At 48.9% G+C, this 23,986-nt stretch overlaps 2 protein-coding genes across 4 annotated transcripts in view; one reads left to right on the top strand and one right to left on the bottom strand.

Annotated features, from left to right (window-relative positions):
* Nucleotides 1-1,135: 1,135 nt before the first annotated feature.
* Nucleotides 1,136-22,973, bottom strand: Neu2 (neuraminidase 2). Of its 3 annotated transcripts, none has more exons than XM_076549523.1 (3): nucleotides 22,845-22,973; nucleotides 4,078-4,289; nucleotides 1,136-2,423 (listed from the first exon to the last, which is right to left on the bottom strand). In XM_076549523.1, exons 2-3 carry the CDS (start codon nucleotides 4,276-4,278, stop codon nucleotides 1,485-1,487), a joined length of 1,140 nt encoding a protein of 379 aa, XP_076405638.1. In that variant the 5' UTR covers nucleotides 4,279-4,289; nucleotides 22,845-22,973; the 3' UTR covers nucleotides 1,136-1,484. The 3 variants fall into 3 exon arrangements, with proteins under 3 accessions (XP_076405638.1, XP_076405639.1, XP_076405637.1); XM_076549524.1 differs by lacking the exon at nucleotides 22,845-22,973 and adding an exon at nucleotides 14,637-14,760; XM_076549522.1 differs by lacking the exon at nucleotides 22,845-22,973 and adding an exon at nucleotides 10,976-12,857.
* Nucleotides 22,974-22,980: 7 nt separating this feature from the next.
* Nucleotides 22,981-23,986, top strand: part of Ngef (neuronal guanine nucleotide exchange factor) — a 105,389-nt gene continuing 104,383 nt past the window's right edge. The window contains exon 1 of the mRNA XM_006984227.3: nucleotides 22,981-23,219. The gene's annotated coding sequence lies outside the window, so the exon portion shown is untranslated. The remainder of the gene's footprint in view (nucleotides 23,220-23,986) is intronic.

Genomic DNA, 23,986 nt, shown 5'->3' with positions numbered 1-23,986 from the left:
TCCTCCAACAAAGCACACACCTCTGGCTTCCACACTTGCCGAGACAAAGATGCCACTCAGTTATACCTGTGACTAGTGTCACTGGCGTGATGAACAAGGGTCTGGTGAGGCCATGGCAAGCCTTTCGTAGGACATGAGGCTCTTAACACGAAGGCACAGAGGCCTCTAACGGTCCCAGGGGATCAGAGAAGTCAGCCTCCTCCATTGGTCACCCCTTGGGACAGCCTGGGAGAGTCTTCTCTCTGCTATTTCTTTGATAAGAACCACACTAACTTAGCCTCCCTGACTGATTCCTTCACGGCCACATGGCTCTCCCATCACCACAGACTTGAGTATCCCAAAGCAGCCCTATACCTCTAATACTCATCCAACAGCCCACTCCCACCCCTGTCCACCCCTGATTCTTCCAAACTCATTGATCCATCAGAACCACCTTCCTACCTTCAGCCCCATCATCTGCATGGAAAAGCCATGTTTAAGATGCTGCAGTGGGTAGAGAGAGGGCCCCCCAAGACACAGCTAATGCCCAGCCTCTGGAAAAGTAACTGGATGTAGGAAAAGTATCTTTGCTGATGTGATGAAGGATGTTGGGAATGAACCCGTTCTGGATCATCTGGTGGACTCTAAACCAACCAGCATTTGTCTTGAGTGCCAGTGGGGAGAACAGAGGAGGAGGCAGCCATGTGAAGTCAGAGTCCAAGGAGGTAATGATGCAGCCATATGCTGTAAAAAATGACAGGAATTGCTCGAAGCTATCAGAACGCGGGGAGGAAAGAAGCCCCTGCTCTGGAGGCACTCAGAGAACCTGGCTTGCAAGCTTGAGTGCTGCGAATGCTCCCCCCCCCCCCCCCCGCCCCCGGTGTTTCCTACCTCCAAACTGGAGGTGATTTGTTAGAACATTCCTCGGAGACTAATGCACTCACTTAGCAGGTTCAAAAAACAGTGTTTTGATGCTGTCTACTCTAAAGCATTGGCAAAGACACACACACACACACACACACACACACACACACACACACACACACACGAGAGAGAGGGAGACAGAGAGAGAGAGATTGAGGTCTTTGCTAATTCCTATCTTTGGCTCGACATTTCCCCAGGGACGCTGTGAACATTTTTCCAGGAAGAAATAGGCTGAGTTGGATAATTTATTAAGACTCATCCAAAAAAACCAGGAGCGGGGAAACGGGCGAGCTAAGCTGGCACAGTGACAGCTGACAAGCAGAATGACAGAGTGAGTATGCTGTCCCCGCCTTCCCCGTCAAGAGGCGGGAGAAAGCCAGCTCCTTTGGTTTCTGGGCTGGGAACAGAACCCACTGAGGAGGCTGGAACAGCAAAGCCTGTGACGAACCAAGAGACCAAGCTCTCTGCATCCTCACACGGAAGGGGACCAAGAGCTGGATTCAAAGTCTAGAGGAAGCAGGGAGGAAAGAGAGATGGTATTTTGAGGCACGCAGGAGCACTTTGGGCCATATGCAGCAAGATCATTGGGCGCCAAAAACATGTGGGAAAGCTTGCTTCAGGGTGAACACGAGGAAAATGATCTCTTCATAGTTATCCGATTCATATAGACACCCAAACTGTGGGGAGCCATCAGGGCCGTGCCCCATCTTCTGCAAGTCCGAGTAGGCACAGGCGCCTGTGGCCAGCAGAGTGGGCTCTGACCAGGCCTTGGGGTCCAGTGGCTTCTGGTTGAGGTACACACCCAGGTTGGTCCTCTGTAAGGAGTCCGTAGGGTGGGTATACAGCAGCCACACATCTGAGGCATCTGCCCCTGAGGTGGGGTTGGGGAAGGCAATCACACTTCCTTGGCAGCCTTTGGGAGGCTCTACAAGTTTACTCACCACCTGGTTGTCCTGGAAATCCAGGCCACCGTTAGGACTTTGTGCCTGGACCCTGACTCCCAGGGTGCTCCTAGCATTGAGATAGACCACCTTCTGAGCTCCAGTGCCAACCTCAGCCACCTGGCACTCCAGTGAGTTCTGGGAGACAAAGTGGCCTAGCTCCCACGTGTGCCCGTGGTCATGGCTGAGGAAGCAGAAGGCAGAGGGGGCAGGTGTGCGGGTAGGGTGTAGTTTTCGGTAGGCGTAAGCAGGCACCAGCAGGCTCCCGGCTGAGTTGCGCAGCTGCAGACAGTGCCCAGGACCCACACCAAATGTGGCCCAGTCCTGGTGGGTGTTGCCAATGGCGGTATCGGTGAGGTCCTGGACGGGGCTCCAGGTCTTCCCGTGGTCGGTACTGGCGATGTGACACAGGCGTGTGACATTAACCCTGGTCTGGAGCTGGTGGTGTTCTGATACATGCCCGGGGACGGCGATGAAGAAAAGGAAGAGGGTCCTTGTGTGCTTGTCATACAGGGGGCATGGGTTCATGGAGCGGTGGCCCTCCAGCCGGGCTTGGGTCACCACCTCCTCAGCTTGCCACTGAATGTGAGGAGAGGGAAGAAAGAGAAATACGAACTTGAGATGGCCGTGACAATGACAGGGGCACTCTGGGCATCCATGGGGCAGCTGTACCCGAGAGTCACAGGCCACGAAAGGACTACTTCACCCACCAATTACCCCAGAGCAGCGGGGGCCAGACCCTCTTCCTCCCTCCCTCCCTCCCTCCCTCCCTCCCTCCCTCCCCCCTCCCTCCCTCCCTCCCCCCTCCCTCCCCCCTCCCTCCGTCCTCCCTCCCCACTTCCCTCCCTGAAGGCTCTGTTACTTTGATCCCCACCAACAGATATTTGCAGAACACCCACGATGGGCCAGACCCCCAAGACACAAAGGTAACTCAGGAGCCGGCAGATGGTTCAGCAAGTTAAGGTACACGCCACCAAGCCTGATGACTTGAGTTCAGTCCCCAGCGCCAACACGACAGAACAAGAGAATTGACTCACTCAAGTGCACGCACAGACAAGCAAGTGATTTTAAAAATCGTAAGGCCGGGCGGTGGTGGGGCAGCCTTTAATCCCAGCACTCGGGAGGCAGAGGCAGGCAGATCTCTGAGTTGAAGACCAGCCTGGGCTACAGAGTGAGTTCCAGGACTGCCTCCAAAGCTACACAGAGAAACCCTGTCTCAAAAAAATAAAATAAAGTAAAGTAAAATAAATAAAAAATAAAAAATTGTAAGTAACTATGGTAGGAAGCATTCCTAACCCCATCCTTCCTCTTCCTGGCTGGTCCTGCATTCTTAAAAGGCAAAGGCTTAGTATGGACCACAACAGGCTGGTTGATGCAAGACTGAAAACGAGGGTCATCCTACATCACCTACTTACGATACTTTACCAGTGAACTCAGAGATACTCAGTGAACTCACACTGAGCTTCCCTGCTGCCAATGCCACTTCATGGATGCCACAGCCACGCTGCCCATCCCTTTTCCACATCACTTGCCCCAGTGCAGGACTCTAAGCAAAGTCACTACGCCAGAAGACCAAGGGCCACTGTGTTGCCCGATCCCCCAATGCTGAAGGAGAAGTGTCAATAGCTCCATTTCATATTTTGAGAATGAGAGGCCTAAACAGGGTAACCAAGTTGCCTAAAACCACCCCTTGGATAAGGAATGGACCCAGGCCTCAAACTCAGGTCCATTTGCTTCAAGTGCCATGACTGTGTATAACAATTAGGCACCATTCAAAAGAAACTTTGATGCCATACCATGTAGTTGTGATAAGAGTAATGTTAGGAGGGCACACACAATCATTCAATCCCCAGCCTCCAGATTAATTTCCCTCAAAGGCTACCATGCCTATTAAATGACAATGAACTGCTCCTTCCTTGGGCTTTCAAGGATGCTGGGAAACTCAGCCAGCCATGATGTTTCAGTGATGAAGCATGTGGTCCACCAACAAGACTTATTCCTGGTGAACCCAAGTGAGATCTGGGTTGTGCACTAGAGCCCCTTGGCCATCCTGTCCCTGGATGGGCTTCCAGTTGCCTCCCAGGCTTCCTAGATCCCATCTACTCAGTCATCGAGGGATGGACTTGCACCTGTGTTCTGTGAGATCTCCACCTGGTTCCACAGCACCCCACACCCACATGGGCATGTGTTGAGACATCCCAGCTGAAGCCACTGCAGCTGGGTCCTGCCTTACCTGGACCTGATGGGTGGCTGCACTGTAGCTTCCTCTTCGTAGGACAAGCGACTCTGCATGCTCATCCGTCTTGGTCAGACGCTTTTCCGCAAAGGCCAGCAGGGTCTTCTGCTTTGACAGGAAGAGCAGAGCAGGGATTCTGTAAGCATAGACTCCTGTCTGGAACAGCCTCTCCTTCTGTAGGACAGGGCAGGTCGCCATGGGCCTGAGATCTGGGCAGGAAGAGAAGATACAGTGTCTGCTATCATACCTGTGCTAAGAGCCAGAGTCATTTAATACAGGTGGCACTCATCTGCCTGGCAAGCCAGTTCTTGCTGGTGGCCTGTCCTCAAAAAGGTTCTGTTTCCTTCCTCACATCCCAAGACCCCATTTGCCAGTTGTGTGGTAGCCCTGGCAGGACTCCATCTAGGAATCAAGAAGCATGTTTTGTATTAGATTCCTGCCATAAGTCACCCGTTCCCCTCACAACAGACTTGTGGCAACCTTTTGCTGCCAAGCCAGAACAGAGTAGAAGAGCTTGCTGGGTGGCACTCTGCAGCTGTCCGGATGCCAGGGAATGACACACGGGAGCCTTTTATAACTCCAGAGCCCTAGAAAGCTGTTCCAGAGAAAAAGAAAATACCTCCATTCCCCAGGCTCAGCTCCCACAGCTGCCTGCGGCTGATAAAGCAGCTGCCCCCACTGTGTGGGAACCGCCCTGAGGCAGGCAGGGGCGGCTGTGGATCTGGAGAGACAGGCTCTACTAACTAATGGGGCTGGGTGGAGCCCTAGAGGTAGAAGAAAATGAACAATAATAATGATAAGTATTTACTGAAAAGAACTGGGAAGTCAGGGGTTAACTTGGTGACTAAGGTTGACAAAGAGTTGACAGCTAACTTCTTAGGTGGAATAACCAGTTGCCAAGGTTATCCTCAACAAAGGCTGTATTTGATGACCTACCTACCCAGAACATAAGAACAGATGTTAAGATAAGATATAAAATCAGGTGCTGGTGGCCCACACCTTTGATCCCAGCACTCAGGAGGCAGAGGCAGGTGGATCTCTGTGAGTTCAAGGCCAGCCTGGTCTATACAGTGATTTCCAGGACAGCAAGGGCTACACAGAGGAACCCTGTCTCAAGCCCCACCCCTCCAATGTCATAAAACATAAGAACCCCTTGTTCTAGCTTGGAGTGAGACCCTCAGGGTCTGTTGAGCCAACTCTGAGACTGAATCTCAGCACCTCGACTCCGTCATTCTTACTGCATTCCCTCCCTGCTAAGGGTAATTGTTGCAGGATATTTGAGCAAACTATGTAAAGAGGTGTTACTATTTTACCTTGCCTGCCTAAGGCACCTTATTGGTTTAATAAAGAGCTAAAAGGCCCATAGCTAGGCAGGAGAGGTTAGTTAGGACTTCCGGGCAGAGAGAGGAACTTGGGATGAATCTATGCATGGAGAGGAACACCAGTGAGACATGGAGGGACTCAGACATACAGAATGGGAGGAAAGGTTAAAAGTCATGTGACAGGAGGTAGATTAATAGAAACAGGTTAATTTAAGTTATAAGAGATAATTGGGAATAAGCCTAAACTAAAGGCCATGCTTTCATAATTAATAATAATTTGGGGGCTGGAGGCCCAGAAGAAAATCCTACAAGAAAGCTTACTGCAGGTAATGACTTCAGAAACCTCAGTCAAATTGCTGCTGAGGGAGCAACTAGCTTCCTATGACATCTTCCCCATGCTTTATCCTCGGGTGTGTGTGTGTGTGTGTGTGTGTGTGTGTGTGTGTGTGTGTGTGTGTGTGTGTGTGTGAAAGAGTGGGTCCAGCAGACAGGAGACGGGGTGACCCTGGATTTTTCTACCATGTAGTATATTACTCATTTACAGCTTGCTTTTAACACTTTTTGAGAGGTGTAGTCTTACCAGCCTGTTGTTCAAGTCACAATAAGTGTTATTGGGACAAAGCAGCAAAATGACATTTAGAAGGGCAGGTGCTATCTAAGGGAAAAATGTTCAGTGGGTGGAGACAAATCTTCGCTTTGAAATGGAGACTTGAAGCTAGCTTTGGTGGCTCATGCATGCACGGGATGCTGAGGCAGGAAGAGTGTTTGGAATTCAAGTCCAGCCTGGGCTGGACTGAGACAGTTTTAAAAAACAGAAAACAAAAACTAAACAAAACAAAATCTAGGCCTGCAAACTGTAATCTTCCTCCATAGATATAACTGTCATGAAACTTAATAGGAAGGAGTTGAATACAATTAAAAGGAAAAAAATGAGGAGAAAGATGAACTTTCAGTGTCTTAGAAACTGGATCAACTGCTGAAAAACTGGTCCTTAACGGAAATTCTTCAGTAGCCATATAATCAGATTTAAATGTTGATTTTAGGATGTTCCTAGGGCTAAACTTTCTCCATTTCGATGATCTGGGCTTTAGTATACAATGTGGGAAGTTAGCCAAGGACACCCATCCACAAAGAAGCCTGAGATGGGCTGGAAAGGGAGTCAGAGGAGTCACCAGGAGGAGCCAGAAAAGAATCACGAGCTAGTTCTTGGGGCTCAAAGAGGGGAATGTGACTTTAGAGCACCAGCAGGAGGTGAGAACAAAGCCCAGAGGAGGGACCAATGGGCTTAGCACAGTGATGTGACGAGAACTCATGGTTTAGAGAGAGAAGATGGAGTCTGAGAGAGGGATGGAGGCCTCTGGCCAGAACTAGCAACTGCATCTCCTGGATGGTCCATCCTACAGAGAAGGACCACTTTCCATTTTCAAAAGGGATGCATAGTACACAATTCAGCTTCTCAAAGAGCCAATCAATGATTTCAAAGGACCATCCTAAGGCTGTGCAGAAACTGCCACCATCAAATTCCAAATGTTTTCGTTGCCCATCAACACATCCTGTAACTGTGAGCTCTACCCCAGCCCAAGCTCCAGGAAACCATCAATCTCCTCCCTATCTCTGGCTTTGCTTGTTGTATACATCTTATACAAGTAGTCACCCAGTACATGGTCTTTGTACCTTGCTTCTTTCTCTTGGCATGTTGTTTCTAAGATTCATTCATGTTATGGCAGGCATCAGTACTTCATTATTTATGTAGTTACTTGTTTGTTGTTTTGAAAGAGGGTCTCTTATATGTGGCCAGGATGACTTCAAACTCCTGGTTCTCAAGGCTCCACTGCTCAAGTCCGAGAATTACAGACATGTTCAACCACATCTGGTTTATGCAGTGCTGGACAGTGCTGGGGAGCACACACAAGGCCTCAGCATTCTGGGTGAACACTCTACTCCTGAGTTACCATTGAATCCTTTCCACATCAACTTTACCACTTCCATGTTCTCCCTGGGTGTGAAGGGAGTCCCAGCCCCCACACTGTAGCCAGCAACTGTCATTGTCTAGGTTGCCTTTTCGATTCTGGGCATCCTAGAGGCTGTGCGGAAATAGCCTGGTGCAGTTTGGGTCGTGTTCCATGGTAATTAAGGATGCTGAGCATCTTTGCATGGCCTTACTGGCCACAAGAGTTAGATTTTAGCCTAGAGGCAAGCAGAAGGTTTCTGGGATTTTTTTAGGCAGGTAACTGATCCAATCTAACCAGTTCTAAGGAAGTTCCTTTCTCAGTTTCGGGAAGAGAGAGTAGAAGATGAGCCGCTGTAGTTCTCCATGTGAGATTGGATGGAAATCTGGATGAAACAGACAGTAGTGACCGAAGCAGTGGTGGTGGTGTCTCCTAGAGACTGAGGCAGCAAGAGCCACATGTTCAAGAGTAGGTGCTGGTCAGTTTTTGTCAACTTGACACAGACGAGAGCCAACTGGCAAGAGGGAACCTCAATGAGGAAATGCCTCCATTATATTAGCCTGTGGGTGTGTGTGGGGGGGCATTGTCTGATCAGTGTTTGATGTGAGAGGCCCTGGCCCTTTATAGGTACCACTCCTGGGCAGGTGGCCTGGGCTGTATAACCAGGCTGAGCAAGACGCCAGGAAGTAAGCAGCGCTCCTCCATGGCCTCTGCTTCTGTTCCTGCCCCAAGTGTTTCAGCTTCTCTCTGTGCTGGAGTATGATGGGGATGTGTAAGCTGAACAAACTGTTGTCTTTGGTCCTAGTGTTTATCACAGAAACAGCAAACAAACCAGGACAGGACAGTCAGTGCTCACATGGGAAGCTGGGTCCTGGCTTCCACAGGGTCCACGGCTGTATTCCAGATCCCCCCTTTAGTGCCTAACTTCTTAAGGATGACAACAAATACAGCCATTCCCATCACAGGGGCATGTGGTATTCTGGGAACCAGGGATGGACCAGAAATAAAATAGACCAAGAAGCCTGTTCTGAAGAAGTGGGTATTTGATCAGGGATGGAAAGGTCAGTATTATTGCCAATATCTACATGGTGCTTGCCAGGGCTAGGCTCTATCTGAGCATTTGACAGCGATTACTTCATCTAACCCACAGATCCCCTGCACTCTGCAAGCCCATGAAGCTCAGGGTGATGCCTTTCATAGAGAGATGCAGGAGCAGAGGAAACAGAGCAGTAGGTACCAGCTAATCCCCGGCCATCCAGAGGATACCAGTCTGTCTACGAAGCTGATCCCTGTGCATTAGAGACAAGACTGAGCCCAGGAGTGGAGGAGACCAGGGAAAAGGACTTCAAGGTCATCACAAGGTGTCTTACCCACCCCTTCAGCCCAGACTCACACAGTCACTAACGACTTCCTAGCCTCCACCCAGATGCTCCTTACAAAAGGCCTTGTGTTCTCTAAGTACCTCATATTTCTAGAAATCCTTGTGAATTGTATTTAGAAATTTTGTTACTCACAAATATTTATTTATCATTTAATCCTCCTGCTACCCCCACATCAGTACCATGTAGCAGACATCAGTACCATGGCCACCAAGGCTTAAGTAGCCAAGCTGAGTGCAAAGGCACTTGAGCCAGCGTCTAGGGCCCTCTGGGGCATCTTGGCACAGCTCTGCCTCCACACAGTGGCAGATGCTTCCAGATGATGCAATGGGAACAGAGCTAATGTCAAGAGTCAAAAGCGCAGATTCTGAGGCCGGGGAGAGATGACTCAGTCAATAAAATGCTCTCCTCGACAGCATGAGGACCTGAGTTCTAGCCTAGGAACTGGTGTAAAAAGCCAAGCCTGACACTGTATGCTTGTAACCCCTGGGAAGGTGGGGACAGGCAGATCCCTGGGACTCCCTGGCCAGCCAGCCTAGCTAAAGTATGAATGAGTTCCCAGTAAAGTGAGAGACCCTGAGGAATGACACCCAAGGTTGACTTCTGGCCTCCACACTTAACCCACCCACATAGGGCCGCTCCGCCCTACCCAAACTCCAGTTTGGGACCTTATTACTCTTAAAAGATGGTTCACTGTTGGAAAAGTTTCTCTGTCTTCACAGTAAGCAGCAGGCTAAGTGAGGCAGCCACAGAGGTCCCCTCCACAGGCCGTGGATGAGCCTGGATGGGAGCCGGCAGAGGCTGGAGAATAGACAGGGGCCTCAGTATAAGCCAAGACTTACTACAGTGGACCGGCAATGAGAAAGATGACGCCAATCACATTCCATGCAAGAAACTGCCAGGAGATCAGAAAGGACTATATAACAGCAATGCCATGTAAGCCTCCCTAAGGCTACCCAGGGCTTGCTGACCCTGCTCTGACCACCAAGCTCAGAGCGTCTTCCGTGAGGAAGCTCACTTCTCCCACATCCCCAGGCAAGTGCTCTGTCACAGCTGTGAGGAAATTGAAAAGTGGGTCACAAAGGTGGTAGGTGGCTCCCCACAAGTACACAGCCTCGGGTGGTGGAGGCATGGGGCTCTGAGCCTGGATCTGCCAGATTCCACAGCCCACACACTCCAGAGACATTCAGCCAAGGGTCTCCCTGCCTCCTCTTCCGCTCCTGCTGGGGTACAGCCCGGCACATATCCTGAAAAGCCAGAGATCTCATTGTTGGTTCACTTGCTCTCTTCAAGGAGATGCTTGATATAAATTTATAAACTGGCCCCTTCTAAGTACTAGAAACATAGGCAACCAGGCCCTGGCCCCGCCCTCCAGGACCCCAAAGAAGAGCCAAACCTCAGTAGTTATGGGGAAGAATGAAGGGGTCTGTGTTCCTTTCCACAGAAAAGCCTTTGTTCCTCGGGAGGCAGAGCCAGGCGAATCTTTGTGAGTTCGAGGCCAGCCTGGTCTACAGAGTGAGATCCAGGAAAGGTGCAAAGCTACACAGAGAAACCCTGTCTGGAAAAAACAAAAAACAAAAACAAACAAACAAAAAAAGCCTTTGTTCCAAGTTAGTTTTTCTAGTTAGTCTGAGTTAGTTAGTGAGTTTTTAGCTGTTCTGAAGTGGTCTAGATGGACACTGCCTGTTGGCTCCAGCCCTGGAATGGCGCCTTTTCTCCAAGGAACAGCAGTTGTCTACCCTGGACAAATGGCAGCACCAGGAAAGCAGCCTTGTTCGGGGCCACCAGCTCCAAGTGTGGTCAGCCTGTCCCCCAGTGAAACCCCTCTCCAGCCAGTTCAACAACTCCACCTGGTCCAGTGTTCGGTGGGAATCCAGTCCTAAACTGATGGGGGCCTTGAATCACACAGAACGGGCACACTGAGCACTCTCTTTAGAAGCTTAGAGCAACAGTCATTCAAGGGCAGAATCAGCTGGTCAGTGGCTGATCGAGTCCCCTTCCCCAACCCGTCCCCATCCTACACGCCCTCAGGGTACCCAAGCACCCACGGAGGTGTGTGTTCCATCAGATACTATGGATGCATCAGGGCTCAGATACTATGTCACCGGCAAGCTCTTTACATTGCTCTCACTGGAAGCTTTCCCACGCACCCTGACATCACTTCCCACGATGCCCTGGCAGCAAGAACTCCTGTTTATGTCAACAGAGAGACAGACATATTGGTCAATGTAGAGACAAGCCATACCTCCAGGAGCGTGTGCCACGCAGGATCCAGGGAAGTCTGGGCTTGTAAGGACAGAGGCAGTGGGAATCCGGTTTCTAGAAGGTTGCCGTGGTTCCTGTAGTCACCCTGGCCTTGACTCCGGTCTCAGCCCTCGTCAGTTCATGCCTATATACACCTAAAGGAGTCCTCCTGTTTGCCTCCCACTCATCTGACAGGGCACACTTCAGGGACAATGTCAGCATCTCGGCCCAGCCCTGGCATAATTAGGATGCGGTTTCTCATTAGTCTGGAAGAAGTCTGCCAGCTACCAGCCCAGTCACTCCTGAATCAGATGACCTGGGGCAGTGTGAGTCAAGTTGTTTCTTCAAATGGATGCATTGAGCAATTTGTGCTCAGTGGGACCAGACTTCCTGAGGTTTAGAAAATGTAATGTTCCCTGGGGAGGGACAGGTTGGAGTCACATAGAGCTTGGCCGCCATTTTGGCTCAGCTGTCGACAGCCAAATGACCCCTTAGACCCTCAGGTTCTCAGAAAATAGAGATGAAAAACTCCGTGTGGATCTTGAGCAGCATGAAAGTGCTCAGAGTCAGAACGGAGTCCCCTTTGTGAAACCCTGACAACCACACCGCATCAGCCAGAAGGCTCTGAAACAGGGAACTCACGCACTTTCTTAGTCCGCTTCTTTGTTGCTGTGATACATACTAAGACCAAAAACAACTGTGGTTTATTCCATCACTAAAGGAAGTCAGGGCAGAAACTCAAGGCAGGAACCTGGAGGCAGGAACTGAAGCAGAAGGCTGGAGGATCGCTGACTGTTGTTCCTTGTGGCTTATTCACTTTGCTTTCTTATACTTCCTAGGACTGCCTAGGGATTGTACCACCCACAGTGGGCAGGGCCATCCCACATTAATCAAGAAAATGCCCCAGAGGCTTACCCACAGGCCAATCTGATGGGAGCATTTTCTTAATTGAGGTTCTTCTTAGGTGACTCTAGCTTGTGTCAAGTTGACAAAGAAATAAAATTAAAAACCCTGTCAGGGCACGTATATCTGATAGCAGTTAGAAGTGACTCTTTCAGAGCACAAAGGCCAGCTCAAGCTCACACAGAAATTACCGTGAGAACAAGTATCCTGTCCAACCCCAGATGGGGACCACCTTTCTTACTAATCCTTGTAGCCAAGAATTACTTCAAAATAACTTACAGAATCCTCATTTTGCCTTTAAAAGTTCCCCTATTTCTCTTTCCCTTCAAACACACCCACACATGTTCTCATGGCCATGTCAATTTCCAAATATATCTCACTCCCACCCCGCCCCCCTCTCTTGTTCAGCAGCTACCTACAGAGAGCAAAGATCTTCAGTGCCTTGCTTGTTCTAATCTGAGGTACTTCCTGACACACCATTGGTGTCTCCATTCACTGATGGACAGATGGCTGTTATCCATGAGGGCCGGACCAGATGAACCATTTCTGACCTTTAACCTAGCATTTAGCAGGTTAGAGGCTCAGTAGATATCAGCCCCTGGTGACAAACTCTTATCTTCTGGGCCCATGTTGTCCAAGGCTCCATGGCCTGTCCCAGAGGGATGAGTCACTTGGGGCACACAGCTAAAAGCATGTACCACTTTGTTCCAGTCTTCTGCAGGACATGGATGGGCTGAACACGGGACTCATCAAAAAGCAGCTAAAGTCAAGTTTGTTTCAAATCATATTTCTTTTTGTCTTAGTCTTGCCAAAAGAGGGAGAAAGGATTCCCTCTTTTATTCCCTTTCTTATATTGGACAAAGTTCTTTCATGATATCTTCCTATTGGCTACTCAGGTCTAGAACGTTCCCCAACTCAGAGCTAAGCACACATACTCAGTTCTTTATTTCCTGGGAGGTTTGCCTCACCTGCCCACCTCCCTGGTCACAATGGCCCTCTTCTACGGCCTCTTCTGGGTCCTCAAGCTCTGGTCTTGGCCTCTCTCTCACCAGTTCTGAAAGATAGTCAAGTCAATGTGGACTTGGGATTGCTCCATGGAAATTCCACTGTCCCCTTGAGTGTTCTACAGCTGCAAAGAGACACCATGACCAAGGCAACTCTTATAAAAGAAAGCATTTAACTGGGGCCTCACTTAGCGTTTCAGAGGTTTAGTCCATCACCATCATGGTGGAGAGCATGGCACTGAAGAAGTAGCTGAAAGTTCTACATCCAGATCCACAAGACATCAGGAAAAGAGAGTCCCGGGGCCTGGCTTGAGCTTTTGAAACCCCAACGCCCGCCCTCATGATACACTTCCTCCAACAAGGCCACACCTCCTAATCCCTCTCAAGTAGTGCCACTCCCTGATGACCTAGTATTCAAGTCTGTGAGCCTGTGGGGCCATTCCCATTCAAACTACTACATCCACCCAAAGGGGCCCACATGAAGGGGCCTCAATAAATGTCCTTCTTAGATTCACATGCACAGGCCAGGTCATGTTCTTGAAGTGCTTGGACCCCTTATTTTCCCACCAGCTAACTGGTGGGTTCCTGAGGGGTCGTTTCAAGGTTCATTAAGTATGAGAGACTAAGGAAATGGCCCATCATGGTGACTCATATCTGTAATCTTAGCACTTGGGAGGCTTAGACAAGAGTGGCCTCACAAGAGGCCAGCCTGGGTTACCTGATGAGTTCTGGGTCAGTTCTGGGTTACAGAGAGAGACCCTGTCTCAGCAAAGACACCAAAAAGAAAGAAAAAACGGTTAAAGTTCTGTTTAAATGTCATAAAATGCAAGAGGAAGCAGGATACAGGATGACAAATAGGGACCCTCTTTAGTAAGTTTACTAAATGCTCAAAACTCTGTTAAAAAAATAAAACCTTGGCCGGGCAGTGGTGGCGCATGCCTTTAATCCCAGCACTTGGGAGGCAGAGCCAGGCGGATCTCTGTGAGTTCGAGGCCAGCCTGGACTACCAAGTGAGTTCCAGGAAAGGCACAAAGCTACACAGAGAAACCCTGTCTCGAAAAAACCAAAAAAAAAAAAAAAATAAAAATAAAAATAAAAATAAAAAAAATAAATAAATAAAACCAAACAAAATACGTATTGATGCATTCCCCAAACTTAGCATGGTGCCACAAATGAAACACCATAAATATCTTTTGTATGTAGAATTATTTTTTTTTATTTTGACATGCATTTACTTCTTTGTTTTTCAAGACAGAGTCTCCGGCGTAGCTCAGGCTGGCCTGGAACTTGCTATCTGTCCCAGACTGGCCTCAAACTCCCAATTCTGCATTAGCTGTCTAAGCCCTGAGATGATTGGCATGCACTGCCACACCCAGGTTTGTAATAAGTAAACAGACCCCACTGGGAATCACTTTAACTAATGTTATTACAGATGATGTTTATTTACTTTCTCGTACTCCCCATGTACACACCAATTTCATCGTTAGTTTATGTAACAGAGGGAGAAAGGCATGCAGAGAGACAACGAGAATAACAGAGGAAAGAAGCGGGCTGGCAGAAGAGACTGGAGAACTTGTCCTGTCTGAGCCACATGTAACAACCACAGCCCACGGAGCAATGCCTACGGTGTGCGAAAGTGGTGGGTGCCGCATAAAAGCCCGCAAAGGGGCCCAGGGCTCTTGACCCCACTGGCTGGCTCACTTCCATTCTCAGAAACTTCTATCTCTTTCCTAATAAACTACTTTCGTTACCTACCACGCGTCCTTGGTGCAGTTCCTTGTCCTGGGCACGAGAACCTGGAACCTTCAGTGGGCACCCTCCCCACATTCTTCTCTCCCTTCGACAGCCCGCACAGCCAGGGAGCGGGGCCGCGATGTTTCTTGTTTCTTTCTTCTGGGCACCCCTTCACTTTCTGGGGGCAAGCTCCGCGAGAGACGGCTAGTGTGGGGCGCCTCTCCGTTTCCCTCCTGTCTCTCCTTCCCCCCACCCCACCCCCACCCCCGGCATCTGCTGCCAGGAGTGGGTGCTCCTAAAACTTTTCTCCTGCCCTAGGGACCTCACCTAAGCTTCTTCAGAGGCCGACAAGCTTATGCATGAGCTGGCAGCTGCCAATCCTTCAGAACTTTAGACTGAAGGGCACCTGCCTGGGGCCTGAGGGTGGTCCACCTTCAAGGTGTGGTAGGACCTATAGCAAGCCAGTACTAAGTCTGGGAGAGTGCTGTGCTGAACGCCTCGGCGTAAACAGAGGCCTGCGCTCACACAAACATCCAACTGACCACAGGTGGAGACCAGCAAAGGCAGTGGAGTCCACATGGCTTCTTGGGGTCCACATGCACCACACTCCAGATTTCCCTGCCCTGCTGGTATTCCCTCCTACAATCCTGTCTTCCTTCCTTCCATAATTTCTTACTTCCTTTCACTTCCCCAGCTGCCCCAGGCAGGATGGCTGGAATGACGGACTCAGACAGATGCAGCTCTAAGCTTGGGCATTGGCAGCGTAAATGCTGACTTTGTTGTCTACGGGGTCCTATTGTCCACCAACTTTGCAGGCTGCCAGGGCCAAGCCATTCCTAATGTACTATCCTCCCACTTCCTAGAGCTGTGATGGAGTCACCTCGGCCCATCGTACCTTAATTCCTCTCAAGTCCTCTCTGTTCATTTACTGTGGACAGTCCTGCCCCTGGGAGCATGGAGATAATTCCCCAGGAAAAAAGACAGTCCCTTTGAGTGTGTGATCCAAATGGGGGAGGGAGGACCCACTTGTTCTCACTTTTAACCTGAACAGGGATTTAAAGCAAGAGAAACCAAAGCTGGCTAGTCACATAAGCCAGCTCCTTCCCAGAGCCTGGCTGCCCAATAGCTTGAGGCTATTTTTAGAGCTCTTAAGGAGACAGGCCTTATTCCATGAAGGTAAGAGAAATAACCTCTGGCATGCTTACAGCAGGGACTTGGTCCAGAGAGAAGGACAACATAGGCACTTGATTTAAACCCCAGACAAGGTAGCTCCAGAAGAGCAGGGCATTCAAAGCAGTCCTTCCAATCCTCTTGGAACTTGGCCTGTGACCCAGAGGTAGGCTGGGAAGCAGAGCTTCTTGGGGAGCAGGGCAGAGGAGAGAGATGCTTCTCTCCACTCCCAAGCTCCTGGTGCTTCTTTGCCCGCGTGGTGTCGTCACTTGAACTACACGCCGCAGGGCAGTCTCAAGAACTGCGATAGGAGTTTCTTCAATAACTGAAAATCTTAGAGATGGCCAAAGCGGGGACCTGTAAGTGGTCCACGTGCTGAGAGTGTGACAGCTGAGTACTGAGCCCTAAATGGGACATCCATGTCATGCTCTCCAGGGTCCAGGGAACACTGCGGAGAGGAGGAGGAAGGACTGTAGGAACCAAAGGATGAGGAAGGGGGGAACAGGGGGGAACAGGGGGGAACAGATGGGAGGGAAGGAAAGGGGAGGAGGCTCCAGCAGAGGAGAGGGACTATTTGGGAGAAAGTAGAGAGGGGTAAGAGAGGTGCTCACATGCATATCTGTGTGTGTGTGTGTGTGTGTGTGTGTGTGTGTGTGTGTGTGTGTGTAAAGTCATAGTGCATTATATACAAATATGATATTGTAAGTGTTTTAAAATTAAATTAGGGCCTAGAGATGGCCCAGTACTTGGGATTCGGCTCCCAGCCTCCATACGGAGCTGCTTACAATTGCCTATAACTCTAACTCCAGAGACCCAGCGTCGTCTCTGGGCTCCAAGGGCACCACATTCATGTGCACAACCCCCCACACAAACCTTTTCTTTTTAATCCTGTAAAAATCTGTGTCTTCTAGAGTGCATGACAACTTCAGTCTAAACTCTTTATGATGAAGGGATTCGGCCAACTTCTGCCACAGGGAATCTAAAGCCTCCTTGTCTCCAGTCAACACATAAAGCAGGAAGAGACGCTTGTGGTCCCTTCTGGACAGAGATTCTGTCTCTTATCGGCATTGAAGACAGGACAGAAGACTGACTGACCACTACCCTTCTGCTCCCCAAAAAGCTTTCTGGGACCACCGCTCTCAGCGGGGAGTCCTGGCAGCAGGTAGGGGTGGGGGAGAGAGCAACATCAAGATTAACACAAAGAAACCAGTTGGCAGAAAGTCAGGGGACCCTTCCCTCCCCAAGCCCCTGATCACACACAGAGCATGTGCAGATGAGCACCCAATGTACAAAAGTGAGAGAAGGTGGGTGCCATAGAAATGACCTACAGGGGTCCTGAGACTCCTTGCCGAGCGAGCGCGCTGAGCTCTGTCTCAGCACCTGAGCCACCCCCAATCTCAGGAGTGCCGTTCTCGTTCTTAACAAACTGTCTCCAGTTCTGTTACGTTACTGTGTTCCCTTGGTACAGTTCCTCATCCTGGAACACAAGGACCTGAAGACTTCAGTGTACCACCCCCCACCCCCACCCCCCCACCTGACCCGTGCCCTTAACAACAGCGGTAAGTGGTTTAACGAAAGTATTGAAATGTGGCTAAGAAGCTGGGAGATGGCTCAGCACAGACATCGAGCGCAAGGACCAGAGTTGGATCCCCAGGGCTCACAGAGAAATCCATGCATGGTGGCATGCACACTTGCAATCCATCCATGGCATGCACACTTGCAATCCATCCATGGCATGCACACTTGCAATCTCAACACTGGAGAGGCAGAGACAGGAGGAGCTCTGGCTGGGCTCTCTGCTCAGCCAGTCTAGCCTAATCAGTAAGCTCCAAGACAACGAGAGACTCCCGTCTTAAAATAAGGCTGACAGTAATATGGTGGCTCACCCCTTTAAATATGGTGGCTCACCCCTTTAATCCCGGAACTCAGGAGACAGAGGCAGGAGGTTTTCTGTGAATTCAAGCCCAGCCTGGTCTACATGGCAAGTATAGGATAGTCAGGACTACATAAATATATAGAGAAACCTTGTCTCAAAATAATAATAATAATAATAATAATAATAATAATAATAATAATAATAATAAAAGGAAGGTAGATAACATGTAAGACACAATATGGGAAGTTGTCCTCTGACCTCCATACACACGCACACAGGGACATGGGAACACATTTTAAAAATTAAAGAATGGCTTAAGGGTGCTTGCTCTCTTAATATAAGCTCCAAATTCACCTCACAGACACATTCGGTATAACTAGCACCACACTCACTGGGAAGGAAGAGGCGGGAATGTCACAGCTGAGGTCTCCAGGGCTGCCTGCTAATTACATGGGAGGAACCCGAGCAAAGGCAGGCGGGCAGATGGCCAAGGTTCACTGAGGAAGAAATGAGAGGACAGTGGGGTCAGGAGGACCTCTTGAGGCGGCCCAGAGAAGAAAAGGAAAACGTCTCGACATCTCAGCAGAGATCTCTCTGGGAGGGAGGGCGTGTAACAAGCCTTATGGTAACAGGACAGTGCCTGGCTTGCGGAGGTCACGACTGATGGGATCTGCCTGTCCTTTGAAGGCATTTAGGACTTTTCCCTTTATCTCTGGTATCCTGCAGGTGCATTCTGGGTTGAATGTGATTCAGTTGTGAATTCCACTGAACTGGTCCAGGACTCAGCAGGCTCTCAAACTCGGGACTCTTTGTTCGACTCTGAAAACTCCTCATTCATTATGTCTTTGAACACCCCTCCCCACTTCCGGTGCTCTCCCTCACAACGGCCTGGGAAGCGGCTCCTGCATTTTCAAGATTTATTCCGTGGCTGGTTTTGAACCTTTTCCACAGTTTCTGTCTCTTTACCTCCTGGTGCTTCACTCAAGACTTTTCCCAAATCATTAAATAAAAAATCGTGTCTAAAATTTAAAAAAAATAAATAAATAAAGTTGTGTCTAGCTCAAATTTCTCTTTAAGACAGGGTCTCAGTGCATCGCCGTGGGAGGTCTGGAGCTTGCTATATAGACCAGGCTGTCTGGAACCCACAGAGATCTGTTTGCCTTGGCCTCTTGAGTGCTGGGATTGAAGGTGTGCACCATCATATCCAACTAGTTAGGATTTTCTTTAATATTTTAAAAGAATTCTTTGTTCTCTGAATCTGCCTTTTTAAATAATGAAAATTTCCACCACACACACACCACACACACACATACCACACACACCACACACACACATAACACACATAACACACATAACACACATAACACACACACACACACACACACACACACACACAGACACACACACACGGTCGGTTCTAACCTCCTCCTCCAGTCAGCTCACATATTTGGATGTCTAGCTTGCTCAGTTACTGTTATTTGACAGAAAGAGAAAGAGAGAGTATTTAATTTCCACACTCTGGAATCACAGTTGGGGTAGAAAGTTCACACAGTTGCTTTTAGAGTCTGTGTTTCCGTTTTTTCTCTTGTTTCCATTCCCGTTTATGCCCCTTCTCATTTCCTTGGGAGTCTCCCCTTTGTGTTAGGCTCCCTCACAGGCTCTCATGTGCCAGCTCATCCTCACAGGGAACCCTCATTCAGATGTGGTGAATCCTTCTTACTGGAAGCTGGTTCTTTGTGACACTTGGAGGCTGACCTTGCTTTTGAACAGAAATGTGTGTTTTTTACAGAAATACATGCCCATCATTTCTGTGTGTTCAGGAAAATGTATGTGACCTTGGGCAAACTATTTAACCTCCGTAAATCTGGCTTTCTCATCATAAGACAATGGAGATAATTAGAAAAATTAATTCTCACACTTACACCTGCTTGCACACACACACACACACACACACACAAGTGTACATTACATGCTAAGATTACATGTGAGGGGGGAATACAGTCTTCTTTCTTCCTGAGTCTGGGTCACTTCACTGAGTATTATACTCTCTGAGTCCATACACTTTTGTTTGTTTTTGCTTTTTTTTTTTTTTTAGAATCATTTCCGGGTTTTAATTCTTCTTGACATGAATGTGTCACTTTAATTTCAATTTTGGTAACTTACCATACACTCAAGTTAAAGGCCTTCTTTTATAATCTAAAAAGGAATACTTTTTACACACTTCTGAAAAGGGGAGAGAAAACCTAAGTCTGCTAGAAGGAGCAGAGGAGCGGCATTAGGAATGGGACACTGATGTGTGTTAGGTGAGTCAGCTCAGAGCCCTCCTGGGAGCTCTTTTCTTTAGTTAGTGGTCCCAGCAGCCATGCGTCCCTTAAGAAGTCTGTTGGTGCATCCACCTTTGTAAGGAGTCTTTGTCTGTCCCACCAGGCAACTCCCAATAATGACACAGAGACTTATCATTAATTATGAAAGCTTGGCCTTAGCTTAGGATTGTTCCTAATTAGTTATTATAACTTAAATTAAACCATTTCTATTAATCTACATTCTGTCATGTACCACCCATCCTGCTTCTGTCCCATGGTGTCTTCTGTCATGCACACATGCCTAGATTCATCTCCAAATTCCTCCCTGACTGCCCGGAAGTCTCACCTATACCTCTTGCCCAGCTATCAGCCGTTTTGCTCTTTATTAAACCAATCACAGCAAAATATCTTCACACAGTGTGCAAATATCCCACAACACACTTTCCTGCAAATTTCATTTTTCTTCATATGCAAATAGCATCCCATTTTATGAATGCATTATGTTTTCATTATCCATCCATCTGTCGGCATCTGCCTAGGTTAGCCCCATTTCCTGGCTATAAAACAGCAATAAACATGGATCTACAAATGTCTCTGAAATAGGATATGGAGTTTTGGAGAATATGCCCCAAAGTGGACTAGCTAGGTCAGAGTTACTAATTTTTTGTTTGTTTGATTGATGTGTATATGTTGATGGATTAGTGGATAAAAATACATTTGATAGTGAAAGTGCAAAGCCCTAAAAAAGTTCACACACACACACACACACACACACACACACACACACACACACACACATATATATATATATATATATATAGAGAGAGAGAGAGAGAGAGAGAGTTTGGGGCTGGGCAAGTGTATGAGTGACTGCCTTAATCTAGCTGTGCGTGTAATATTTGATTTGATTTATTAATTAGAATAAAGATGTTTTACTTTTTAAAAGAAGGAATGAATGGATGAGAGATTACTTCCATCTAGCTTTCAGTGGCAAAACCAAAACCAACATTTTGTGGCAATCAGATGTCACACTAGGCAGATGCCTAAGAGTCAATGATGCCCATTTCCTGCATCCATGTCCTACTGTGATATGTGGGCTGTACCTAATGGTTGCTTTCTGACATGCAGAACATGGCAAAGTGATGGGATGCCACTGAATGTTCTTTTCTTGAGCACATCACAAAAGTCTGCGGGGCTGGTAAAGTGCTTGGCAAGCACACATGAAGAGTGGTGTTTATTCCCAGGCCATAAAAGCTAGGTGGGCATGGCAGTTCCCAGCACTCAGGAGACAGACAGGTGATCCCCGGGTAAGCTAAATGAAAGTGGCTAATTCCAGGTCCAGTGACAGACCCTGCCTCAATACACACACACACACACACACACACACGCACACGCACACGCACACGCACACGCACACGCACACGCACACGCACACGCACACGCACACGCACACATGCACACATGCACACACGCATGCACATATGCATATAGAGAGAGCGAGGGATGGGAGAGGGAGGAAGGGAGGGAAAGAGAGAGGGAAGGAGGGAAGGAGGGAGGGAGGGGGAAGGAGGGAGAGAGGGAGGGAGGGAGGGAGAGAGGGAGGGAGGGAGGGAGGGAGGGAGGGAGGGAGGGAGGGAGGGAGAGAGGGAGGGGAGAGGGAGGGAGAGGCTGTGACTGCCATCTCCTGGAATCTTCTGTACTCTCAATGAAGCAAGCTGCCATGGCAGAGAGGCAAACAAACGAAACAGAGCAGGCACTCAGCCATGTCCAGCAGGAAACTGGACCCTCTGTCTAGCAACCCCCAAGGAGGAACGCAGATCTGTCAACAACCCCATGAGGCCTGGAAGAGGAGTCTTTCCCATGCAGCCTTGAAAAGAGCCCTGGCCCTCAGCCACCTTGACTCCGGCCAGTGAGAAACCCTGCCCGAGATTGCAGCCAAGTCCTGCCCAGATTCCTGACCCACAGAAGCCCAGATAACAAGTGTGCTCTGCTTCTTGGCAGCCCAGGTTGGGTTAATTTGTTACCAGTGGTAGGTCACAAAGACAATAGCTCATATGAGGCTTACACCAATACGGGCAGTGTGGCTGTTAACATTGATGAACGAAGGCAATGGGTTAAGAGCCAAGGTTTTGGTTCCAGCTGGTCTGGGGTTAAATCCTGAAGCAGCTTCCTAGCTGTGTAGCCTTGGGCAAGTGATCCATGTCTGTAAGCATATGTGTCTTTCAAATGGATCGAATGCTCAACTTGTAGTGAGAGCTCAGGGCTACACAGAAAGGTTATGCATTACGCTTAGTTCAGTGCTTGCCATGTGGTAAACCCCAGGAAGAAGGAAGCTGTCACTAATAATAATTCACGGGAATAGTAATAATTGATTAAGACCCCTCAAAGAGCAGCTGGTGTCTCCTGCCTGGAAGCTGTCAAGCTGAGCCCCGGTGGCCACGTAAAGGGGTGATTAGAAGGGCTGGCTTAGTTGGCAAAGTACTTGTCATATATGTACAAGGACTTGAGTTCAGATCTATAACCCCCACATTAAAAAGCCAGGCATTTTTAGTTAAATATGTGTTGCTTTAATCCCCATGAAGGGAGGTTGAGACAGGAGGGTGCAGATGAGATTTCAGGGAAGGTTGATAATTCAGCCTGGCCAACTGGTGAGTTCCAGTTCAATAAGAACAAGATAAGGTGGAGAACAATAGAGAGAGATGCCCAGCATCCACCTCCGGCTTCTACATGTGTGTATGTGTGCACCTGTGCATACATGCATACATACTCACACAAAAGTGACTAGAACCCCAGAGGACCCTAAACCTTTTCCCAATTGCAGACTCAGGGGCAGGTCAGCCAGTCGTGAGGACTCCTCTTTCAGTCTGCTTTCAATATTACCTTACATCCAGCGGCCATTCCGGTCACATCCAGCCTTTACCTCGGTGGCACCTCCCCTCTTGCCCGGCTTCTGGGCGAGTGTGTGGCTGCCACCCTACCTGGGCTCAGGGCACGCAGCAAGGTAAACACCCAGACAGGAAGTGCCTGTCACAGGAATGGGGCCAGCTATGGCTGAGGCAGGTCTGAAGGTCAGGAATGTTTCTCAGGGAGGCTTTTCTGGGCTGTAGTTCTCGGGGACAGGTCAGGAGCTTATGCATTTAGCTGGAGACACACAGGACTGCTCTGAGGTGCCTGGACAGGATGGTGGATCGGGAGAGAAGAAACTGAAGAGCTAATGAGGGAGCCCAACGCTTAGGAACTTCTTCTGGCTGGCAGGTGAGCAAAATGTGTGTGTGTGTGTGTGTGTGTGTGTGTGTGTGTGTGTGTGTGTGTGTGTGTGTGTTTTAATGAAATGGGATCAAAGAAGTTGTAGAATGGAGCTCACTGCTGGCTCAGAAGTGCAGAGTGCTACAGACATTGATTGAGAAAGAATCACGAAAGAGAAAGCAGCCAGACTGTCAATGGGAGAACTTGGCCATCCTTGCAGGATTCCAGCTATGCCTGTGAGGTCCCGGCTACACTTGTGAGGTCCTGGCTCATCTTGGCTTTCTCACTCTCCCTTCCCAGTGTGTTTCAACATCTGTGAATTGGGGTGATGATCCCTTCTAGCTCCTTCCTCTACCCCCGGCTTTGGGACAATGCAGTATATAAGAAAGTTATCGATAATTACTCACGGGGCCCTGGGTGATAGGAACATGCAGGGCCTCTTGCTAAAAACTGGTTAAGAATCTCAGAGAGGTGGCAGCATGTGTTAAACGAGGTGAGGATCCCTCCGGGAATAGGGTGCTCGCTCTCTATGGTGCACACCCTGGTCGTAAATGCACATTTAACTGCAAAGTGCTGTGATTTCTGTGTGCTGCTGCCTCAAACCTCGGGGACATGGAGTGCTCTAGGGGAAGGGAAGTCACAGCCATCAAGTAACCACCCCCGTGTGGCCGCCTCACTGACATTGTTCCTCCTGCTCGGGGACCATTTCAGGACAAAAGCCCCTACTCTCAGAATCTTCCAGATCTGTGTGTTTAGTGGGCATGAAGCCAAAGTAG

The sequence above is a fragment of the Peromyscus maniculatus genome, chromosome 13 (assembly GCF_049852395.1).
Source record: "Peromyscus maniculatus bairdii isolate BWxNUB_F1_BW_parent chromosome 13, HU_Pman_BW_mat_3.1, whole genome shotgun sequence".
In the NCBI taxonomy this organism is placed as follows: domain Eukaryota; kingdom Metazoa; phylum Chordata; class Mammalia; order Rodentia; family Cricetidae; genus Peromyscus; species Peromyscus maniculatus.
This window is presented reverse-complemented; position numbering and strand designations above follow the sequence as displayed.

Bases quoted from the DNA above. Each gene is read 5' to 3' on its own strand.
- Neu2 (XM_076549523.1), bottom strand. From the start codon at position 4,278: ATGGCGACCTGCCCTGTCCTACAGAAGGAGAGGCTGTTCCAGACAGGA. The intron at 2,424-4,077 runs GTAAGGCAGGAC...CCTCACATTCAG, and splicing joins CAGCCACCCATCAGGTCCAG to TGGCAAGCTGAGGAGGTGGT.